The sequence below is a fragment of the Pseudophryne corroboree genome, chromosome 10, assembly GCF_028390025.1.
Source record: "Pseudophryne corroboree isolate aPseCor3 chromosome 10, aPseCor3.hap2, whole genome shotgun sequence".
Lineage (NCBI taxonomy): Eukaryota > Metazoa > Chordata > Amphibia > Anura > Myobatrachidae > Pseudophryne > Pseudophryne corroboree.
Genome location: NC_086453.1, coordinates 173,015,565 through 173,038,115, shown reverse-complemented (window position 1 = coordinate 173,038,115; position 22,551 = coordinate 173,015,565). Strand labels below are relative to the sequence as shown.

General features: G+C 44.6%; 1 protein-coding gene and 2 pseudogenes across 3 annotated transcripts in view; 1 reads left to right on the top strand and 2 right to left on the bottom strand.

Moving 5' to 3' along the window:
- The window catches only part of FOXJ3 (forkhead box J3), an 886,133-nt gene that overhangs the window by 505,895 nt on the left and 357,687 nt on the right, over positions 1 to 22,551 (top strand). For all 3 annotated transcript variants that reach the window (XM_063942940.1, XM_063942939.1, XM_063942941.1), the window contains exon 5: positions 4,222 to 4,305. In XM_063942940.1, the coding sequence (XP_063799010.1) occupies positions 4,222 to 4,305 (84 nt within the window). The remainder of the gene's footprint in view (positions 1 to 4,221; positions 4,306 to 22,551) is intronic.
- Positions 20,902 to 21,019, bottom strand: LOC134968139 (5S ribosomal RNA; annotated as a pseudogene).
- Positions 21,164 to 21,281, bottom strand: LOC134967814 (5S ribosomal RNA; annotated as a pseudogene).

Sequence of the window (22,551 nt, the reverse complement as noted above, 5' to 3'; positions counted from 1 at the left end):
GGAGAGGAGTAAGGACTATACTCGTGGCTCCGGATTGGCCAAGAAGGACTTGGTACCCGGAACTTCAAGAGATGCTCACAGAGGACCCGTGGCCTCTACCTCTAAGAAAGGACCTGCTCCAGCAAGTCATCCCTACCCTGATCAAAGCCAGGAAGGATGTAACCGTGCAGCATTATCACCGTATTTGGCGTAAATATGTTGCGTGGTGCGAGGCCAGGAAGGCCCCTACAGAGGAATTTCAACTGGGTCGTTTCCTGCATTTCCTGCAAACAGGACTGTCTATGGGCCTAAAATTAGGGTCCATTAAGGTTCAAATTTCGGCCCTGTCGATTTTCTTCCAGAAAGAACTGGCTTCAGTTCCTGAAGTTCAGATGTTTGTCAAGGGGGTGCTGCATATACAGCCTCCTTTTGGGATCTCAATGTAGTTTTGGGGTTCCTAAAATCACATTGGTTTGAACCACTCTCCACTGTGGACTTAAAATATCTCACATGGAAAGTGGTAATGCTGTTAGCCCTGGCTTCGGCCAGGCGTGTCTCAGAATTGGCGGCTTTATCCTATAAAAGCCCTTACCTAATTTTTCATACGGACAGGGCAGAATTGAGGACTCGTCCTCAATTTCTCCCTAAGGTGGTTTCAGCGTTTCACTTGAACCAGCCTATTGTGGTACCTGCGGCTACTAGGGACTTGGAGGACTCCAAGTTGCTGGACGTAGTCAGGGCCCTGAAAATATATGTTTCCAGGACGGCTGGAGTCAGAAAATCTGACTCGCTGTTTATCCTGTATGCACCCAACAAGCTGGGTGCTCCTGCTTCTAAGCAGACTACTGCTCGTTGGATTTGTAGCACAATTCAGCTTGCACATTCTGTGGCAGGCCTGCCACAGCCAAAATCTGTAAAAGCCCATTCCACAAGGAAGGTGGGCTCATCTTGGGCGGCTGCCCGAGGGGTCTCGGCTTTACAACTTTGCCGAGCAGCTACTTGGTCAGGGGCAAACACGTTTGCTAAATTCTACAAATTTGATACCCTGGCTGAGGAGGACCTGGAGTTCTCTCATTCGGTGCTGCAGAGTCATCCGCACTCTCCCGCCCGTTTGGGAGCTTTGGTATAATCCCCATGGTCCTTACGGAGTTCCCAGCATCCACTAGGACGTCAGAGAAAATAAGAATTTACTTACCGATAATTCTATTTCTCGTAGTCCGTAGTGGATGCTGGGCGCCCATCCCAAGTGCGGATTGTCTGCAATACTTGTACATAGTTATTGTTACAAAAATCGGGTTATTATTGTTGTGAGCCATCTTTTCAGAGGCTCCTCTGTTATCATGCTGTTAACTGGGTTCAGATCACAGGTTGTACGGTGTGATTGGTGTGGCTGGTATGAGTCTTACCCGGGATTCAAAATCCTTCCTTATTGTGTACGCTCGTCCGGGCACAGTATCCTAACTGAGGCTTGGAGGAGGGTCATAGGGGGAGGAGCCAGTGCACACCAGGTAGTCCTAAAGCTTTTACTTTTGTGCCCAGTCTCCTGCGGAGCCGCTATTCCCCATGGTCCTTACGGAGTTCCCAGCATCCACTACGGACTACGAGAAATAGAATTATCGGTAAGTAAATTCTTATTTTTTTTAACTGACTAAAATAGAGAGAGCATGGTTTTTAGTGGGAAGGGGTGGGAATGGGTTAAAATCTGGAAAAAAAAAAGCATGGGGTCCCCCCTCCTAAGCATAACCAACCTCGGGCTCTTTGAGCCAGTCCTGGTTGCAAAAATACGGGGGGAAAAATGACAGGGGATCCCCCGTATTTTAACAATCAGCACCGGGCTCTGCGCCTGGTCCTGGTGCAAAAAATACGGGGAACAAAAAGCGTAGGGGTCCCCCGTATTTTTTGTACCAGCACTAGCTGGACAGATAATGCCACAGCCGGGGGACACTTTTATACCGCTCCCTGCGGCCGTGGCATTAAATACCCAACTAGTCACCCCTGGCCGGGGTACCCTGGAGGAGTGGGGACCCCTTAAATCAAGTGGTCCCCCCCCCCCCCAGCCACCCAAGGGCCAGGGGTGAAGCCCGAGGCTGCCCCCCCCCATCCAAGGGCTGTGGATGGGGGGCTGATAGCCTTGAGTAAAATTAAAGAATATTTGTTTTTTGCAGAAGAACTACAAGTCCCAGCAAGCCTCCCCCGCAAGCTGGTACTTGGAGAACCACAAGTACCAGCATGCGGGGTAAAACGGGCCCGCTGGTACCTGTAGTTCTACTGCAAAAAAAAATACCCAAATAAAAATAGGACACGCACACCTTGACAAGAACAACTTTATTACACACATTCCAACACACACATACTTACCTATGTTCACACGCCGACCTCTGTCCACTTGTCCAAGTAGAATCTGGGGTACCTGAAAATAAAATTATACTCACCTAAATCCAGTGTCCTGTGATATTTGTAATCCACGTACTTGTCAAAAAAAAAAAGCATACCCGATCCACACGGACTGAAAGGGGTCCCATGTTTTCACATGGGACCCATTTCACCGAATGCAGAGACCCCCCGTGACTGCTGTCACAGAGGGTCCCTTCAGCCAATCAGGGAGCGCCACGTCGTGGCACTCTCCTGATTGGCTATGCGCGTCTGAGCTGGCAGACAGCGCATCGCACAGCCCCTCCATTATATTCAATGGTGGGGACTTTGCGGTCAGCGGTGAGGTCAGCGGTGAGCGGGAGCGGTATAAAAGTGTCCCCCGGCTGCGGCATTATCTGTCCAGCTAGTGGAGCCCGGTGCTGGTACAAAAAATACGGGGGACCCCTACGCTTTTTGTCCCCCGTATTTTTTGCACCAGGACCAGGCGCAGAGCCCGGTGCTGGTTGTTAAAATACGGGGGATCCCCTGTCATTTCCCCCCCCCCCATATTTTTGCAACCAGGACCGGCTCCAAGAGCCCGAGGCTGGTTATGCTTAGGAGGGGGGACCCCACACATTTTTTACCTGTGTTTTTTAACCATTTCTGCGCCGTCGGAAAAGTCGAATCCAGGACGCACTTATCCGTCAATTCCTCCGTTTTTCGTCAGCGGGACTGTCAAATCCGTTTTGTATTGAATATGTCGAATTCCGGCACCCCCGGAATTCGACTGTCGAATTATAAACGGTCGAATTCCAGCCGGAATTCGACCACAATTGCATATACCCCTAGGACTTTGTTTCAGTAAGCTTTTTGGCATGAAGGAGGAGACAGTAGACGTACAGGAGTGGTCCAGGGGAAAGAGAATGTAAATTTGGGTATTGTTATCATAGAGCTGTATTGGAAACCAAAAGAACTGATAAGTTCATTGTGGGAAGAGGTGTAGATGGAGTAGAGGAGGGGGCTAAGGAGAGAGCCTGTATAGGCAGGGAAGGAGAAGAGGAAAGGTACACATGAAGTGTAGAGGAAGAGAAGAAGCAGTTGGGCATATAGGAGGCAAACCAGAGAGTGCTGAGGGACTGGATGGCTTGCATAAGAAAGGAGATAGTTAACTGTTGAATGCTGCTGTGAGATCGAGGAGTATGAGAAAGCGTGTGTTGTTTGTCTATGTGGTAGGCTATGATAATTGTAATCTCAACTGGGGCATGGATTCATGTGAGTGATCATATATTCTATGTAAGGAATATGTAAGCACTATATAAATAACTGTTAAAATAACTTTAGAGATGTGTCTGTAATAATCAGCAATGTTGCAATGTATTTTGAGTAATTAAGTACAGTATTGTTTTAAATTACCTTAACTCCTTCAGTGGCTGGTTTTCAATTTAAAAACACATCTTGGGGGGAGGGGGGGGGGGCTGGGGGTGTTTAAATTTTAAGCGGGAGGGGGCGAGTGATGGGGCAGGGTGAGGTGATCGCCTACTGGGATCATCAGCCCCAGCGCTGTTTCCCGTCCACCTTACGGCGCCGGGAATCAGCATAACCCATTTTACAGCTAAGCCCGCCCCCCGACCAATAGGAGTCCGGGGGTCGGGCTAAACTCCATAATGTATGCTGATTCCCGGGCGCCATGCACGCAGCACAGCTGTCCTCGGGGAATCAGTTTGTAGTATGCTTGGAAATCTTCCCGGGTTGCCAGCGCTGTCAGTGCTGGCTACCCCGGAAGATTTCTGGGCATACCACTGAAGGGGTTAAATGGAAAAAAAGAAGAAAAAAAACATTGTCTATCATTCTCCATCATTAATTATTTTTAATAACTTTATATTTGCTTAGGGTTCCTATTGGGCAATAGACACAAATCCAAAGGAGGACGCGCTACCAGCACGGCCAAAGAAGAGGCCTCGATCTGGAGAGCGGGTATGTAGTTTCCCTGTCCATATTCTAGGAAAATTACAGTTACAAAACATTGTAGATTTTTGTTTTGTTTTGTTATTTTAGGGGCATGTATCAAAACTAGCACAAAGAAAAAATAATTCTGCACCTCTAGCAACCCTTCAAATATCCGCTTTCATCTCCTAAACAGAATTACAATTTACACTTCTATGTTTACTAGTTAAAAATGCTAATGTTTTGCCAAACCGCACATCAAGGCATTTGACATACAGGGCCTAATTCAAATCTGATCGCAGCAGCAAAATTGTTATCTAATTGGCAAAACCATATGCAGTGCAGGTGGGGCAGATGAAACATGTGCAGAGAGAGTTAGATTTGGGTGTGGTGTGTTCAAACTGAAATCTAAATTGCAGTGTAAAAATAAAGCAGCCAGTATTTACCCTGCACAGAAACAGTATAACCAACCCAAATCTAACTCTCTGCACATGTTATATCTGCCCCCTCCCCTGCAGTGCACATGGTTTTGCCCATTAGAGAACAAATTTGCTGCTGCGATAAGGTCTGAATTAGGCCAATGCAGCTGTAAGGCTAAGCCAAAGCAGTTACTGCATCAAACTTAAGTGAAAGAACCCTGCTGCTTTCGACAACATGTATAATACCCCTTTTACACTCGCAGAAAAATCACGGGATATTGCACGTGAACGCGCATCATCCCGGGATTCTTCTCAGTGTAAATGGGTACAGGGACAATTTCCCGGGACGAGCATCCCGGGATTTCATCCCAGGTCAAAAGCAGGGTTGAACCCGGGACCGTCCCGGGAAGCTGCCAGTGTAAACGGGTATACCGGGTCAAGGCGACCCGGCACCCGTTCTCTTCATAGGAGGAGGCGGTGCTTGGAGAAGATTATCTCCAAGCACCGCCTCTGGGAGACTCGGCGGTGACGTCACTGACCCGGCAATATGCCGGGTCAGCCCGCTAATGTGAAAGGGTCATTCCCGGGAATGTGTCCCGGCAAATATACCGGGACACATTCCCGGGAATGAACTTTCCTGCGAGTGTAAAAGTGGTACTAACGCACGTTTCTGGATGTAGCATCACAAGTTGGTACAGGTCATTGAACACGTTTACATTTTCCGACCCATTTTATGGTTGTTTTTTTTTTCTTATGTTCTAATCACTAGTAAAAGCACAATATTGATAACGCTGGGTATGAGGCATAAAGTGTGCCTTTAGAGAAGCACATCCTATTATTCTTTTGCTACTTTTTCATGGAGCACCTTTATAAACTCTCAAAGTGCATAGGTGGTTGTTTCTATAAACGGACAGATTTGTACAGTGGAGCAGATGTATTAACCTCTAGTAGGCATAAGGAAGTGATAAAGCAGTGATAAGTGCAAGGTGATAATGCACCATCCAGTCAGCTCCTAATTGTCAATTGACATATCGGAGCTGATTGGCTGGTGCATTTATCACCTTGCACTTATCACTGGTTTATCACTTCCTTATGCCTTCTCCAGGTTAATACATCTGCCCCAGTGTTTGTATTTGAATGTCATCTACAAAGCTTTCTAACTGTTACTGTAGTTTTTTAGCTAACTGTAAGCTGCAATAAATTATATTGTAAAATGAAATATCCAGGGTTGGCTGGTTTAAACTAAACCACTGTTGTTGTTTTTTTTTTTTTATTATTCTGTAACTACGGGCTTGCTGCTGTGACTTCTTAAAAAAAAAGCCTATTATGCTAAAAACCTAGTGTTTTTTATTCAAAATGTTTAATGCCAGTGGCATGCCCAGTGCGAATGCTTAACTCCTCCTTTTGTATGTGTGTGTTTCTCTGAAAAGTACTTTTCCATTTTCTATTTTGTATTACTATTCAGATTTATTTAATTATAATAAGTAATAAGTAGGACTAATGCTTAACATTAACTTGGTCTTATTTTCAATTTAAACTATCTCTGAGTATACTTTATATTTAATATTATGGTAAGTGTAAATATATTCAGATGTACAGATGGAGCCACGCTAATCGTGGCTCCGTCTGCGGCTAGGTGCGCCCGGCGAGGCGCACCGCCGGGAACACACACGCCCCATTCACTTTGAGTAGGAGCGTCTCTGTGCGCTTTGCAGTGGCCAAAGCAGCAAGCACAGGTGCGCCTAGGCACGCTACTTGTCCCCGCCTGCGATGCAGCCATGCTCAGTGAGCATGGCTCCATCTGTAATAGGAATAATAAGCGGTCAAAATTAGTTTTTATTGAAATATGTAAATTAAATTAAATCAAAGCCTAATAACATTATTAATGTTAGAAAGCATTAAAACATGGTTGATCAAGGTTTCTAATACATGATTGAATTTTTTCTTCATTAAAACATCAATGCAAAAAAAAAAAAAAAAAAAAAATTAAACAATTTTTTTTTATTTTTTTTGTGGGTTTTTTTAATAAAAAAAGGTGTTTTTCTTCTACTTTTTTTTTTTTTCAACCCTGGAAATATCTGAGGAAGCACTAAAAGATGTGTCAGTGGGTGCTGTTAAGATAGAACTATAAATAAATCTATATAAAAGCGAAAATTTGTCCTTCTGTCTTTCTATACAAATCCACAGTTTACAAGCGAAGATCGTGAAATTTTACATACGAGCATATTAAATCGCGGCAGAGGCAACTAAAACAATTAGAAATCCCTAGCACCCCTGGAAGGGGAGGGGGGAGACAGCAGCACAGAGTATATCAGGAGACAGCATAACTCCGGACTTGATGGAGCAATGTATTAAAAAACATGCCTTACAATCAGGAAACAAACTCTGTGGGGGGAGTGGGGGGGCACCTCTAGCACCCCTAGGGGTGAGGCAGCAGCACAGAGTATGTCAGCAGACAGCATAACTGTGTAAGACCTTCAGCAATTTACACCAAACTTGGTACACATCTGACTTAAAATCTGGGAACAAACACTGTAGGGGTCAGACACCCCTAGCACCCCTAGGGGTGGGACAGCAGCATAGAGTATGTCAGCAGACTGCATAACTCCGGAATGCCTGGACCAATTTACAACAAACTTGGTACACATATGACTTACAAGCTGGGAACAAACACTGTTGGGGGTAAGACACCCCTAGCACACCTAGGGGTGAGGCAGCAGCACAGAGATTTTCCGCAGACAGCATGCCTCTGGAATGGCTGGAGCAATTTACACCAAACTTGCTACACATATGACTTACCCCCACAGTGTTTGTTCCCAGAGTGTAACACACCACTAGCATCCCATAGGGGTGCGCCAGCAACACAGACTATATCAGGACATGCATGATATGTCAGTGATGACAGGGCTGCATGTGACAGGGCCAGTGACATGATGTGAGGAAGGGAATGCAGGTAGCACAAACCAACACACAGAGTTATATAGTGGAAGTAGCATGGTCCCACAGCAGCATAAAGTATTTCAGGAGATACATAATGTGCTGCGCTATATAAGAAACTGTAAAAAAATTGATAATTTCACAGGGGCACTGACATAGTTTGAGGAGGGTAATGGAGGCAGCAGGAAGCCACAGACTGAAAGTTGTATAGTGGGAATAGCAGGGTCCCTTGGGGGACCAAAAAGGGATCCGGCCACTAAACAAAGTGCGTCAGGGAAGCAATATATGCCTATATACTAGATCTCCAACCAACGTAAATTAACGAACAGCTATCATTCTAATTTACCATCCTCATCCCGTAGCAAAGCATGGGTATTCAGCTATGTACAATGTTATTTATACTGTGTGTTTAATTTTTAAATTTATTTTTGTAAATAGACATTCTTAAAATCCCCGGCAACGCAGGGTACTCCAGCTAGTAATAAATATTATTTCAAAAAAATTCTACCTTGCCATCTCTAATTTCAATTAAATTTTGTATTATAAATTCTGCCATGGGTGTAAAGAGAACCCAAATATTAGGCTAATAAGTACACTTGCTTTGAAGTTATTTGCCTTTAAAGTTGGAATTTTTTTTATTGAAAAATTTGCTATTAAAGTTTTTTCAAATTGCATTTGCAACTCCCTTAATTGAGCCAGAGCGTTGATTAAGGTCTCATTTTTAACATTTTGTTATGGGCTTACATATGACTCAATATGCAGTATGATTCAATAAAAATGAAAAATAAAGGAAATTTAAAAAACAAAATATTGATTTTCTTAAAAAGCGATTTTACAATTTTTGAAGAAAAAAATGATTGTTCACACTGTTATTACTAAATCCCCAAAGTTTTATTTTGGGTTTATGATGGGCTCACTTAGATCTTATTTTCAGTACTTTAAAAACAATTCTGTCTAGACATCTTCATTGCTGTTAATGTATCTCCTTTGTATTAACATACACAGTATGTTAATACAAAAGTATTTACAACTTTTGGGATAATGTTATGTCTTTCACATATTTTAAGAAAGCTTACTACAGATCATTACAATTTCATACTGATGCTATGGATGGATGGTGCTACTTGATGGGTTTGAACTAGCAGAAGGCTTAATTTATTTTTAGTATTTTTATTTCAGATTTTGATTTTGCCCAGAGCAATCATTGGACCAGTGCTTAAGCTACAATTCTCCCATTTCTGGTGTGTTACAAGGGAGAAACAAAAGCTGAGCATCTTAGCTATGTTTTTTTAAAACACTTTTTCTCTGGCTGGGTCCACAGTATTATCCACAGGATAACATTGGGATATTGTCGAGCGACAGCAAAAATGGCACCAACACGGTCACGAGCTTTCTGGTCTCCCAGGATGCATTGGGGCCTCCACTATATAGTCCCGCCCACTGACTCAGTCAGATCAGTTTTTTGCTTGGTGCGGCAGGAAGCCGCATGGTCACAGGGCTGCTGTGAGAACAGCCTTAAGATTTTTTATTGTTTTATTTTTATACACTTACTATATTGTTTTTTTTGAGCGACTTATCTTAACAGCGTCTTAAACGCATTCTAGAAAGAGTCGCTCCAACAACTCCCCACCTGGTCGCAACAACGCTTACTTTCGGGTATCAGTGCTGTCTCGACGGGCGTCTGTGTCGGATGTTCTAGCAGGTCTAGCAGACGTAACCAGGCTGTGGCCGGAGCATGGGGAGACGGTGAGTCTATGGACTTCCTCTTACTAGAGGTGTCAGGACACAGCTACACTGATTTTGGTGGAGACTACAAACAGTATGTTGATGCGCCGAACATCTAGAGTGCGACAGCGCTCCGCTCCGGGGATCATAGGCACCAGGACTAGGTAGAGGCCGCGATCCTGGGAGTTTAAGTCAACAGGGGGATTCAGACGCTCTCCTGGCCATCCCTCCTCCGAGTTCATGGCCAGTTCCCGCGTGTTTCTCGTTTCATAAACTAAATGACCTCACTTCCGGCTCAGACGCTACCACGAGGGTACTCGGTCGCAGCTTAGACGCTGCGGTTGTGTACACTGGAGATAAGCCCGCCCAGACCGAGACGCAGGCTTTAGCGTCTGCATACACGTGGAAGTTGCTCAGCGTCCGTGTCCGTTATCAGTTATTAAGAGCGGCAGTGTACACCAGTAGCGTCTGAATCCACTCAGCGTCTTACGAACGTATTTGCTTGGATATGGAAGTGTGGTGAGTCTCCCTGTATCCCACTCTACGGAGGCAAGGTATACAGTACTAAAAATTCTCTCTACATCTTAGTATGCATTGTTAATTTTTAGTACCTATCTGCATGCTATGTTGAAAAAAGAACCAGTTTAAAATAGAAGTACAATTTTCCTACTTATGTAAAAGTTGTTATGGAGGTTGTATTCTCATATGGCAATGTCTAATGCTTTAACATGTGACTGACTGCTGGTATGTGTGCTGACTTTTCTGTGTAATGTCAGTCCTGTTCTGACCCTCAAATCAGGTGCACTGTGGTCAGATTGATCTCCCCTCTATATACTGACATATAGGGTGATTTTCAGTCACAAATTGTGTAGTCAGTAACTAGTTAATACCATGTCTGTGAGCGGCAAAAGTGATGAGGAGAATTTATCAAGCACTCCTACAGCCCTAACATGCTTATCTTGTAAGTCAGGGGTAATTGATATGAATCAATTGGTCACTTATGAGAGTTTGTGTGCAAACTGTTTCGCTTTTCAGCGAAGTAAAAAACAGGAGTTAGTTCAACCACCAACAGAGCCACCATGGAATATGTTCGCAAAGACTCTGTCTTCAATAGCGGACAGGTTAGCTCCGGTAGCACCACCTCAAGGGTTAGGTTACACTATGAACCCATACATGCAGCTCCCTTCCTATGGTTTGGTTCCAGTAGCCTCTACAAGCAACCAAGGGGCAGGTAAGACTAAGACAGATACATTTGTGTGGCAGACTACACAAGATGATACATCGGATGATGATGATACAATAGATTCAACTCCGTATGATGATCAGTCGCAGAGCTTTAGATCAGAAGATGTAGCTGAACTTATTAATGCTGTAAAGTCTGTTCTTTCGTTGGAAGAGCCAGCCAAGACAGTGTTAAAAACAAAAGCACCTGTATTTAAACGAACAAAATCAGTGAAAGCTGAATTCCCAGCGTCAGATGAGCTGACGGAAATGATGGATGAGTCTTGGGCAGCGCCCAGTAAAAAGTATAAGATTCCTAAGAGATTGGATTCTTATTATCCATTTCCTGCTGTGGATTGTTCGAAAAGAAAAGTTCCTCCAAAAGTAGATGCACATGTTCTGCGACTCGTGCATAAATCTGCTTTACCACTGTCATCTACCTCATTGAATGATGTCACAGACAGAAGGGTAGAGAGCCTGTTGAAAAATATTTTTTCTCTAGTAGGAGCAGTGGTAAGACCTGCTATGGCTTCGGCCTGGGTAGCAAAGGCAATGGGCAAATGGATAGAGGAACTAGAGAATGACATCCCTTCTCCTACTAGGGAGCGAGAGGATCGTTTTTGCCGTTTAAGACAATCTGCCCAGTATTTGGAAGAAGCAGCAATTGATGTAGGCACAGTTGCTTCTAAAGCTTCAGCCTTGACAGTAGTCGCTCGCAGAGCAGTTTGGCTACGGACCTGGAAGGCAGATGCGGAGTCTAAGAAAGAATTGGAAGCATTGCCTTTTGTCGGTAATATATTATTTGGAAAACCTTTATCGGATATCCTAGAATCAGAGGCTGAATCGAAAAAGGTCAGATTTCCGGCTGCTTATAACACTAAGTCTAAGTGTTTAAAATTTCGCTCATTTCGTTGGCAAAGCAAAGCAAAAGCTAAAGAGGAGCCTAAGCAACCCCAGTTTAAATCCAGGGGTAGGAAGCAGTGGGCTAGCAAAAAGCCAGCTTCCAAACCTGAACAGAAACCGTCAGCCTGAAGAGACGGGCCTCCGCCTGGAGGATTCCAAGGTTGGGGGCCGACTCCTTCTTTTTGCACACACATGGCAACAGTCAACAGCAGATGCTTGGGTGCAGAAGGTAGTATCTCAGGGGTATGGGTTCCCATTCAGGAGGCAGCCTCCTCAAATATTTTTTTGCACCAACCCGTCTCGTATAGAGTCGAAGGCCAATGCCCTGCAAGAAGCAGTCCAAAAATTACTGCAGTCAGGTGTGATTGTCCCAGTACCTCCATCACAAAGGGGACAGGGGTTTTACTCCAATCTATTTCTAATCCAGAAACCAAATGGGTCATACCGACCAATTGTAAATCTGAAAATGTTGAACAAATACATATGGATCCGGAAGTTCCACATGGAGACGTTACGCTCTATAATGTTGGCTATGGAACCGGGAGATTACATGGTATCTCTGGATGTACGGGATACTTACCTACATGTGCCTATAGCACTATCACATCAGTGTTACCTCAGGTTTGCCATCCTCCAGGAACATTTCCAGTTCCAAGCTCTGCCGTTCAGGCTAGCTACAGCACCCAGGGTGTTTACCAAGATCATGGTGGTTATGGCAGCTTGTCTGCGCAAACAAGGGATAAGAATATTCCCATACCTCGACGACCTGTTAATCTTAGCACAGTCGCAAGATTTACTGTTGAGCCATCTTCAACAGACAATAGTTTGTTTACAGAGACACGGGTGGCTCATAAATTGGGAAAAGTCGTCCCTGAATCCGTCACAGCGGATGGTTTTCATTTGGGGGCCATATTGGATTCAGACCTACAGAAAGTTCTCTTACCAGAGAAAAAGATAGTCAAGGTGCAGGTCATGGCTCGGGAAGCGTTGCAAGCCCAGACAATGTCAGTCCATGCAGCAATGCGACTGTTGGGTCTGATGGTATCAACCTTCAACATGGTGGAATATGCGCAATTCCACTCCAGACCGTTGCAGCACCTTATTCTGACCAAATGGAACGGAAATCATCAGACGATAAAGAAGCAGATGATACATTTACTGGAAACTTTAAAAAGGTCTCTAGCGTGGTGGCTACAGACAGACCATTTAAACAAGGGGAGACCCTTTTGGATAAAAGAGTGGCAAGTCCTGACAACAGATGCCAACCTGCAAGGCTGGGGGGCGGTACTCTGAAGCCTATGGTTCCAGGGAAAATGGACCGCAAGGGAAAGTCGCCCGCCGATAAATCTGTTGGAGATAAGGGCCGTTTACTTGGCTTTAGTTCAGGCAAAGGACAATCTACAAGGAAGACCAGTCCAGATCCGCTCAGACAATGCGACGGCAGTAGCATACCTCAATCATCAAGGAGGAACTCACAGCAAGAGATTGATGGAGGAAGTAACTCCCATTCTAAAATGGGCAGAACTCCATCTCCCAGCATTGTCAGCAGTATTTGTCCCGGGTGTACTAAACTGGGAAGCGGATTTTCTCAGTCGGCACACCATTCAGGAAACCGAATGGGCACTACACCCAGAAGTGTTTCAGACACTGGTGAACAGATGGGGTCTACCGGAGATAGACCTTATGGCGTCTCGTCTAAACAACAAAGTTCCGAGGTACGGATCGAGAACAAGGGACCCAGGAGCGGTCCTTGTAGACGCACTGTCAGTAGAATGGAGGTTTCAGCTGGCATATCTGTTCCCTCCAATATCTCTGTTACCCAGAGTAATAAGAAAGATAAAACAGGCAAAAGGAGCGATCATTCTAATAGCTCCAGCTTGGCCATGAAGGCGTTGGTACACAGATCTGTTGAGAATGTCCGTGGAAGCACCGATACTGCTCCCTCAACGTCCAGATCTGCTAATGCAGGGTCCTTGTTGTCACAGTCATCTGGATCGCCTGTCTTTGACGGCGTGGCTGTTGAAACCTCTATCTTAGAGGCTAAAGGATTTTCGAAACAAGTAATCCAAACTATGCTTAGAGCAAGAAAGCCTTCTTCGGGCGTGTGTATCATAGAATATGGCAAGCCTATATTCATTGGTGTACTGGAAAAAATTTCAATCCGAGATCTTTTAAAGTAGCTAGGATTTTGGATTTCCTTCAGGCAGGATTGGATAAAGGGTTGAAAGGTTCTTCCTTGAGGGTCCAAGTTTCAGCGTTAACTGTATGGTTTCAGCAGAAGATTGCTGAATTACAGGATGTACGTACATTTTTTCAAGGAGTAGTACATATTCAACCTCCATTTGTTCCTCCTGCAGCTCCCTGGGATTTGAATTTAGTTCTTAAATTTCTCCAGGGTCCTTTGTTTGTACCACTTGAGAGAGCAGATCTTAAGTGGTTAACGGTTAAAGTTATTTTTTTACTGGCTATGGCGTCAGCCAGAAGAGTGTCAGATTTAGGAGCATTATCATGTAAGTCTCCTTTCCTAAGTTTTTTTCCAGACAGAGCAGTTCTCAGAATGAGATCTAGTTATCTTCCAAAGGTGGTATCAAAGTTTCACCTGAATGAAGAGATTGTAGTCCCAGCTTTTCAGGTATCGGGACCATCGGCGGGAGAAGCGTCGCTGGACGTGGTCCGGGCTTTAAGAATCTACATAGATTGTACTAGTGCCATCAGGAAAACAGATTCTCTCTTCATCCTCTACGGATTCCATAGAAGAGGATGGCCTGCTAGTAAACAGATGCTGGCGAGATGGCTCCGAATGGTAATATCAGAAGCTTATTCTCACGCAGATCTCCCTACTCCGGCTAATGTTTCTGCACACTCTACACGTAAGGTAGGTCCTTCTTGGGCAGCACAACAGGGTGCTTCAGCAGAACAGATATGTAAGGCAGCCACGTTGTCTTCCATAAACACATTCATTAGACATTATGCCTTGGATACTTTTGCCTCTCATGACGCAGACTTCGGGCGAAAGGTCCTCCTGTGCAATCAGGAGCGTCCCCACCACTAAAATGGCTTTGGGAATCCCAATGTTATCCTGTGGATAACTTGTGGACCCAGCCAGAGAAATATACGTTATGGTAAGAACTTACCGTTGATAACGTGATTTCTCTTATGTCCACAGGTAACTCCAGGGATCCCACCCTGACGCATCTGATTTGAGGATCTAGACAATCACTAAAACCTCTTCCTTCTTGTATGGAAGGGTGTGCATGTGTGTTCTTATCGCCTGTACAGGTCTCTGCCTGATGTTCCTGCCTAAAAACGCTGTGGAAAGAACTGATCTGACTGAGTCAGTGGGCGGGACTATATAGTGGAGGCCCCAATGCATCCTGGGAGACCAGAAAGCTCGTGACCGTGTTGGTGCCATTTTCGCTGTCGCTCGACAATATCCCAATGTTATCCTGTGGATACCTGTGGACATAAGAGAAATCACGTTATCAACGGTAAGTTCTTACCATAACGTATATATTCAGGGAGACATTACAAATTCAAATCAATAAAGACATATAGGGTGGAAATCAAATGTCTGAAAAGTGAGTTGGGTGTCTGTTTTTTCCTGTCTATTAGATAGGAAAAAACAGACTCCTAACTGATTTTTCAAACTTTTTGAATCTGCCCCATAGAGTACAGTACAAAATTTCCCAAGTTTTCAAATTTGTTTGCAATACAAAATATGCAAATAACCATTGCTGAAAAACATAAAAATAAGGGGGTAGAGGAGAGTGGAAAGCAAAGAAGGGCAATGATAAACAACAAAAAGAAAGGAACAGGTACAGAACAAACTATTAATCATTGTTTAAGTAATAATGATACTTAGGAAGGTATATCTTTACTGAATCAAATGAGCGGATCCCAGTGAGGAGAACTCGAGGATGGCATAGAGGACCCTCCGGTAAGGATCAATTGTCTGGGTTTGGTATTTGGATGACTCCAAACCTGTGGCAGAGGTACTGGTGCTTGGAGCTGTACTATGACGAAAGCTTGATGGTTTGAGATATTTGTTGCTCATGAGGTCAGATAGACTTGAGGCTAGGAAAGAGACAGATGATTCAGTAGAACTAGCACCAGATTGTTGCCTGTACACAGAACAGGGGCGAGGAGTCTTACCCACCGGTGTTCTTCTCCAGGGATTCACTTAACCTGGCAGGCCAGTCGTGAACCCCTAACTGGGTCACCTTGGCTTGAACTGGAATAATATCACTGGAGATATAGATCTGGATCTAGACTGCTGACCAGGCTGGAACAGGAATTATTCTTCTTGAATAGAACTGGTACTGGACTAGACTAGAACCAGACTGAAGGAGTGCTGACCGGGCTGGACCCGGAATGATGACACTCCTGGACTAGAACCGGATTGGAGTGAAACCAGACTGAAGGAGTGGTGACCGGGCTGGAACCAGAATGATGACACTTCTGGTCTAGACGCAGACTGGTATGGAGTCAGACTGGAATAATTAGTAGACTTCCTGTTTCTATAAATTAGAGATTTGACTGCAGCTAAAATATGAGAAAATAGTTTGTTCAGTTAGGGGTCTACGTCTGAAAATGGTCGAGCAAGTAATAACACCCATGGGTCCAAGGAGAGGGGATCTCAATATAGGAAATTAAGTTATTCTAAAATGGAACAATACTGGGGCATGTCCACCAAATGTGAAAGAGAGTTCCTCTGCGGACTCAGTTCTGTCAACAAACGGGGGTGGAAGAGGGAAACCTTTTAGAAAGGTTGTCTGAAGTATAATACCATCTGTACTAAAGTTTGTAGGAGGTTTCAAATAGAACAAGGGTGAAAAGGCAGACGAGTTCCATAAAGATATACACTATAGAAGTTGACTTAGGGGAGGAAATTAGTCAGATTAAGTCTATGAACCTTACTCAATCACCATATTAAGGCCAAAAAAATAAAAACCTTGAGAATTAGCCTCCAAATCGACCCAGGAGATAGAATTTTGGGGGAGGGGGATGAGGTGGGTGGGAGGGGGGACGGGACAGGACATGGGTTGCAGGTATCTGGCTTAAATGACAAGCCAAATAATAAAATGTAATATCAGGGTAGCCCCTCCTGCCTCAAAATCTAGGTTGTTTGAGAATGTTTAGGGCAATTCTGGCAGTTTTGTCATTCCAGACAAATTTCAGGAAAGGGGATTGGATGTCTTTAAGAACCTTGTTTGGAGCTTTAATAGGTAAAATTTGAAATAGTTTAAGGAGCTGAGGAATCAAATTCATTTCAATAGCAATGATCCTACCGAGCCAGAAGATAATATAAGACCTCCACACAGCTAGATCACGTTTAAACTTGCTCAGGAGAATTTCTCAGAGTATACAGTGCATCCAGAAAGTATTCACAGCGCTTCACTTTTTCCACATTTTGTTGTATTACAGCATTATTCCAAAATGGAATAAATTAATTTTTTCCCTCAAATTTCTACACACAATACCCCATAATGACAACTTTGGAAAAAAAATTCTAGATTTTTGAAAATTTATGAAAAATAAATAACTTATAAATCACATGTACATAAGTATTCACAGCCTTTGCTCAATTCTTTGTTGATGCACCTGTGGCAGCAATTACAGCCTCAAGTCTTTTTGAAAATAATGCCGCAAGCTTGGCAAACCTATCTTTGGGCAGTTTCGCCCATTCCTTTTTGCAGCACCTCTCAAGCTCCATCACTTTGGATGGCAAGCGTCGATGCACAGCCATTTTCAGATCTCTCCAGAGATGTTCAATCGGATTCAAGTCTGGGCTCAGGCTGCACCACTTAAGGACTTTCACAGAGTTGTCCTGAAGCCACTCCTTTGCTATCTTGGCTGTGTGCTTAGGGTTGTTGTCCTGCTGAAAGATGAACCGTCACCCCAGTCTGAGGTCAAGAGCGCTCTAGAGCAGGTTTTCATCCAGGATGTCTCTGTACATTGCTGCATTCATCTTTCCCTCTATCCTGACTAGTCTCCCACAGCTGCCACCACCATGCTTCACTGTAGGGATGGTATTGGCCTGGCATTCATGTCAAGGAGTTCAATCTTTGTCTCATCAGAACAGAGAATTTTGTTTCTCATGGTCTGAGAGTCCTTCAGGTGCATTTTGGCAAACTCCAGGCGGGCTGCCATGAGCTTTTTACGAAGGAGTGGCTTTCGTCTGGCCACTCTACCATACAGGCCTGATTGGTGGATTGCTGCAGAGATGGTTGCCCTTCTGGAAGGTTCTCTCTTCACAGAGGAATGCTGCAGCTCTGACCATCAGGTTCTTGGTCACCTCCCTGACTAGGGCCCTTCTCCCCCCTTCGCACAGTTTAGATAGCCAGCTCTAGGAAGAGTCCTGGTGGTTCCGAACTTCTTCCATTTAAGGATGATGGAGGCCACTGTACTCCATTGGGACCATCAAAGCAGAAGATATTTTCTCTTACGTCCTAGTGGATGGATACTGGGTATCTGTACTTTAGTACCATGGGTTATAGATTGGGTACACTGGAGCCTGGCACTTTAAAAACCTTTAGTGTGTGTATGTGTGTGCTGGCTCCTACCCTCTATGCTCCTCCTACCAGACTCAGTTTAGAAAAATGTGCACAAGGTGCATTTCTCTGGAGCTCCAGAGAGTTTCCTTTATTTTTTTTATTTTAGTTCTTTATTTTCAGGTAGTACTGGTTGTCAACCAGTCTACCTGATTTGTGGGACCAAACCAACTTCCTGAGGGTTAATGGTTCGTAATCCCAGCTGACAGGACACTGAGCTCCTGAGGTGCAGTTTCACACACCATACTGTGTGCCTATGCCAGCAGCTAGCCACCAGTGTCTAACAGATGCCGAAGAACGTTAGAATCGGTGAGTGTTAACACCGGGGTCCCGGTTAGCGGGTCCCCGGTACTGTTTGGCGGCATGTCAGGCAACTGTCACGGGCCATGAGCCGCGGTGCCCGCCGCGGACTACACTGGCTAAGCGGGCTCACTGTCATTAGGCTTTGTGTATACTATTTCTAATACTTCAGCCAGTATAAACATTTATGGGACCGCGCACCATTACAGGGGCGGGGCTTCTCAGAGGGCGGGACCGGAGGCGGGAAGTTGCCATTTCCTGCTGCTGCGGATCATCAAGGCTGCATGCACGCTGCTCTTCCACGGACCCATACTGTTGCAGACTCTGTACTGGTACTAGGGTGTCATAGCAGGGGGGGAGCACATCAGCGGTAGCGCCGCTGCACATCTATAAGGTGATACATATCTTTTCATACACTGCGCTGCTGTGTTCTGTGTGCTGGACTCCGTTTCTCTGTGTCACTCCAAGGGCTCTCTATGTTCTGTGTGGGGGTGTTTTTTCAGTGAACTGCGCTGTATTACAGTTTTGTACAATATGTCTGTTGACATGGTTATGTGTGCTGCTTGTAACTCTACCCCTTCTTCAGCGGGCCCCTTATGTGTGAACAGTGCTCCTTATCTCCACAGGGACACCGTTCACAGGCACCTGACTGGCTAGTAACTTTTAAAAGCATGATTCAGAATGAATTCAGAATTAGCTGCAGCTAAAAAGGAGAGACAGGTGTTAAAACAGTCTATTGATTGTATGCCCAAAGCAGCAGATACCAGAAAGACATCTCAGCCCCCTCCGTTGGTTTCACATAAACGCTCACTGCCACAGGTGCTCCAGTCTGATTCTGACTCTGATCAGCCTGATGTGGATGATGATGATGATATGGGTGAGGACAGCTCTCTTTCCTCCCGGTGTGGAGGCCCTCATTTATGCTGTAAGAGAGGATTTTCACATACCAGATCAGGAAACAGAACCAGATGAGGAGTTGTACTTTAATGTTAGAACCAAGACCTCAGCCACTTTTCCTGTGTCTGAAGAATTAAACTCCCTGGCCAGGCATGGGTAAACCCTGACAAGAAATGTAAAATTCCTTAGAGGTTTTTATCTACTTTTCCCCTCCCTGCTGAGGACAGAAAGGTATGGGGAACCCCCCCGTCAGTCGATACGTCTGTGTCCAGACTGTCTTATAAATTGGTACTGCCGGTGCCAGGGGCTATATCCCTTAAAGACCCTGCTGACCGTAAAATTTAAACCACTCTCAAGGCAATATATACGGCAGCGGGCGTAGCACAACGCCCAACAATAGTTTGTGGGTGGATATCTAGGGCAGTAGTCAAGTTGTCCGATAATAATATTAATGGATTAGACACTTTGCCCGGTGATGAGGTCCTTACTCTGCTGCAACACATTCAGGATGCTGCAAATTTTATCAGGGAGGAATTGTGTAAGATAAATGGCCGCACTACTGCTATGACAGTTTCGGCAATGCAGAGCTCTGTGGTTACATCAATGGTCAGCAGACGCTGATTCCAGAAAGGGTATAGAAATTCTTCCCTTTACAGGTGATACCTTGTTTGTGGACGAATTAAATAAATGGATCTCCCATGCAACGGCATGCAAGTCTACCTATTTGCCGTCTGCTGCGACACCTGCTAGATATTCTTAGACTGGACCCTCCTTGCAGTCCTTTCGTGTGGCAAGGTTCAGAGGCAGGGGCCGAGGGGTCTCCACCACTCCGAGAGGATCTCATGGTAAGTCCCATAAACCTTCAACTGCTACATTCCTGGACCAGACCACCAGATCCCCTGCCGCTAAGCCTTCCGCGTGACGGTTGGCCCCAGCAGCAAGGCGACCTTCAGGTGCTCGCCTTCAACTCTTCGCCCACGAAGTCCTGCCGGGATCCTTGGGTGAGGGACCTCATTTTCCTGGGATACTGGCTGGAATTTCATGAACTTCCTCCTCACAGATTTTTCAAATCGGGTTTACCAGTTTTGCCCGCAGCAAAAGTTACCTTGCAAGAGGCTTTTCAAAAACTTTTGCAGACAGGGTTGGTGGTTCCGGTACCTCCTCCGTTATGCAACAGGGGTTTTTACTCCAGTCATTTTGTCATTCCAAAACCAGACGGTTCGGTGCGACCCATCTTAAACCTGAAGTCTCTAAACACGTGGAAAAAGCTAGAGAAAAAGACAAAAAACCCTTGTTTGGGAGCACTCATTTGTTATGATAGGAATAGTATATATAATATTAAAACATAACCTTTAATTAAACCTTGAATAAAAAATTGGGACTCGTGTGTAGTATTATCTGTTTGTGTAAATCTTATTTAACCTTTTTAGCAAATGAGGTATAAGATAATTAAGAAGGTGAAAATATCAGAGGGATGGTGAAGGATACCAAATGGTTTCTTAGGATCCAGGGTATCCAAAAGATCACTGTGCATGCCTGACTTTGAGGATATCTGGGTTAGAACAATATAGGCTTTGTCAGAATAGAGCTCAAGAGGAATGTGGGAAGGATGGAGTAAGAAATGCAATGAGGCTTCCCTTAGTGAGAAGGGGGGCGGGGGTGTTTGGGACAGAGGCCCACTGCACCTGGTATTCTCAGGAGGTTTCCCGTCCTAGTACTGACCAGGCCATGCCTGCTTAGCTTCCGAGATCGGACAGGATCGGGCGTATTCAGGGTAGTATGGCAGTGGGCCGATGATGGGGGGAAAAAGAAGGAAGAAACACTTCTTTTTTCTGTACTCTAATAAAACGGTACCATGATGGTCTGAAATGGTTTTTCCAGATAACAGAGTGTATGGGGGTTAGTGGGATGAGGGCAAGTTTTTTCCTTTAAAATGGCCCACTGCACCTGGTATTCTCAGGAGGTTCCCCTTCCTAATACTGACCAGGCCATACCTGCTTAGCTTCCGAGATCGGACAAGATCGGGCGTATTCAGGGTAGTATGGCCGTGGGCCTTTCATAAAGGAGAAGGAGAGGTCACACTCTGCTTACTGTACTTTGCATAGATCAAGACTGAAATGGTCCGAAATGGTATTTCCAGAAAGGAGTGTGTGTAAAGAAAAAAAAATTTGGACAGAAAAAAGAAGGGGGGGGGGGGGGGGGGGGGAGAATCAATAGGGAGGTGTTGATTGTATATGTCTCCAAATGGGAGATCTAATAATAATAAATAATCATAGAGAACACCCCCAAAAAATTTCAAAGACTCGCTGTGTGATGTTGTGGAAGATTTACTGACAAAAATTATTACTATATAGTGTGATCACTGAAAAGGTATATATAAGATTAGATGGCTGAAATATGCTCTTCAGATGCAGGGTTGCTTGCTTACTAGGGGAGACCCACAGGGTAGATAAAGAGCTCAAGGCTGGCTCACAAAAATTTTTTTAGAACACAAAAATGTGTACTGTTACCTGCTCCATAGAAACAGAAACCAATTAATGAATGAAAAAAGATATAGGTTTAGAGCTCAGGGCTGGCTCACAAAAGATACATTTAAACCTTATTTCATCCTCTTGAGGACTGACATAACATTGGAAAATAATAATTTACACTCAATTGCTGCTGATAATACAAAACATGCAAATACCAATATACATTAGTGTAAGGGATAAATAGCATAAATGTGATTGATATCCATTGGGGCATGAGCGGGGAGGTAATGAGGTATAGACTGTAAATAGTCCTATACTACAAACAGTGCTCCTGTTGCTATACAATAATGCCGCTGGAGCGAGTTGTCTTGGGGGAGAGTGGATGCTCAAGTCCTGGTGGTTAGGTACATTACCACAGCCGCAATGTGTGCGGTCAGTGTTATCCAGGAATCCCCCGGCGTTCGCCCGCTAGCAGTGATGAGCGCGGCCGCCCGCTTCCGGACTGGGCGTGGCCGCGATGACGTCACCGAAGGACGTCTCTCGACGTACGCTTCACCTAGATAGGCTTGGTCACGAGAGCCTCTCTCTACTGCTCTCCTGTGACCAGTATATGAGTGCTGAATTGACCAATAAAGTTAGTGGAAGGATAATGGATAGATGACTAGACCAATCAGGTCATTACTGGAATGATAGATGCGGCCATTATGGAAAAGGGAAAAAGATAATTATGTGTGAGACAGGAGTAGGGAAACTGTGCATGATGATGATTGAAATTATGGGTTAATATGTATTAAATATATATGTAAACATATATAGAACGAAATATACATATATATATATATATATATGTAT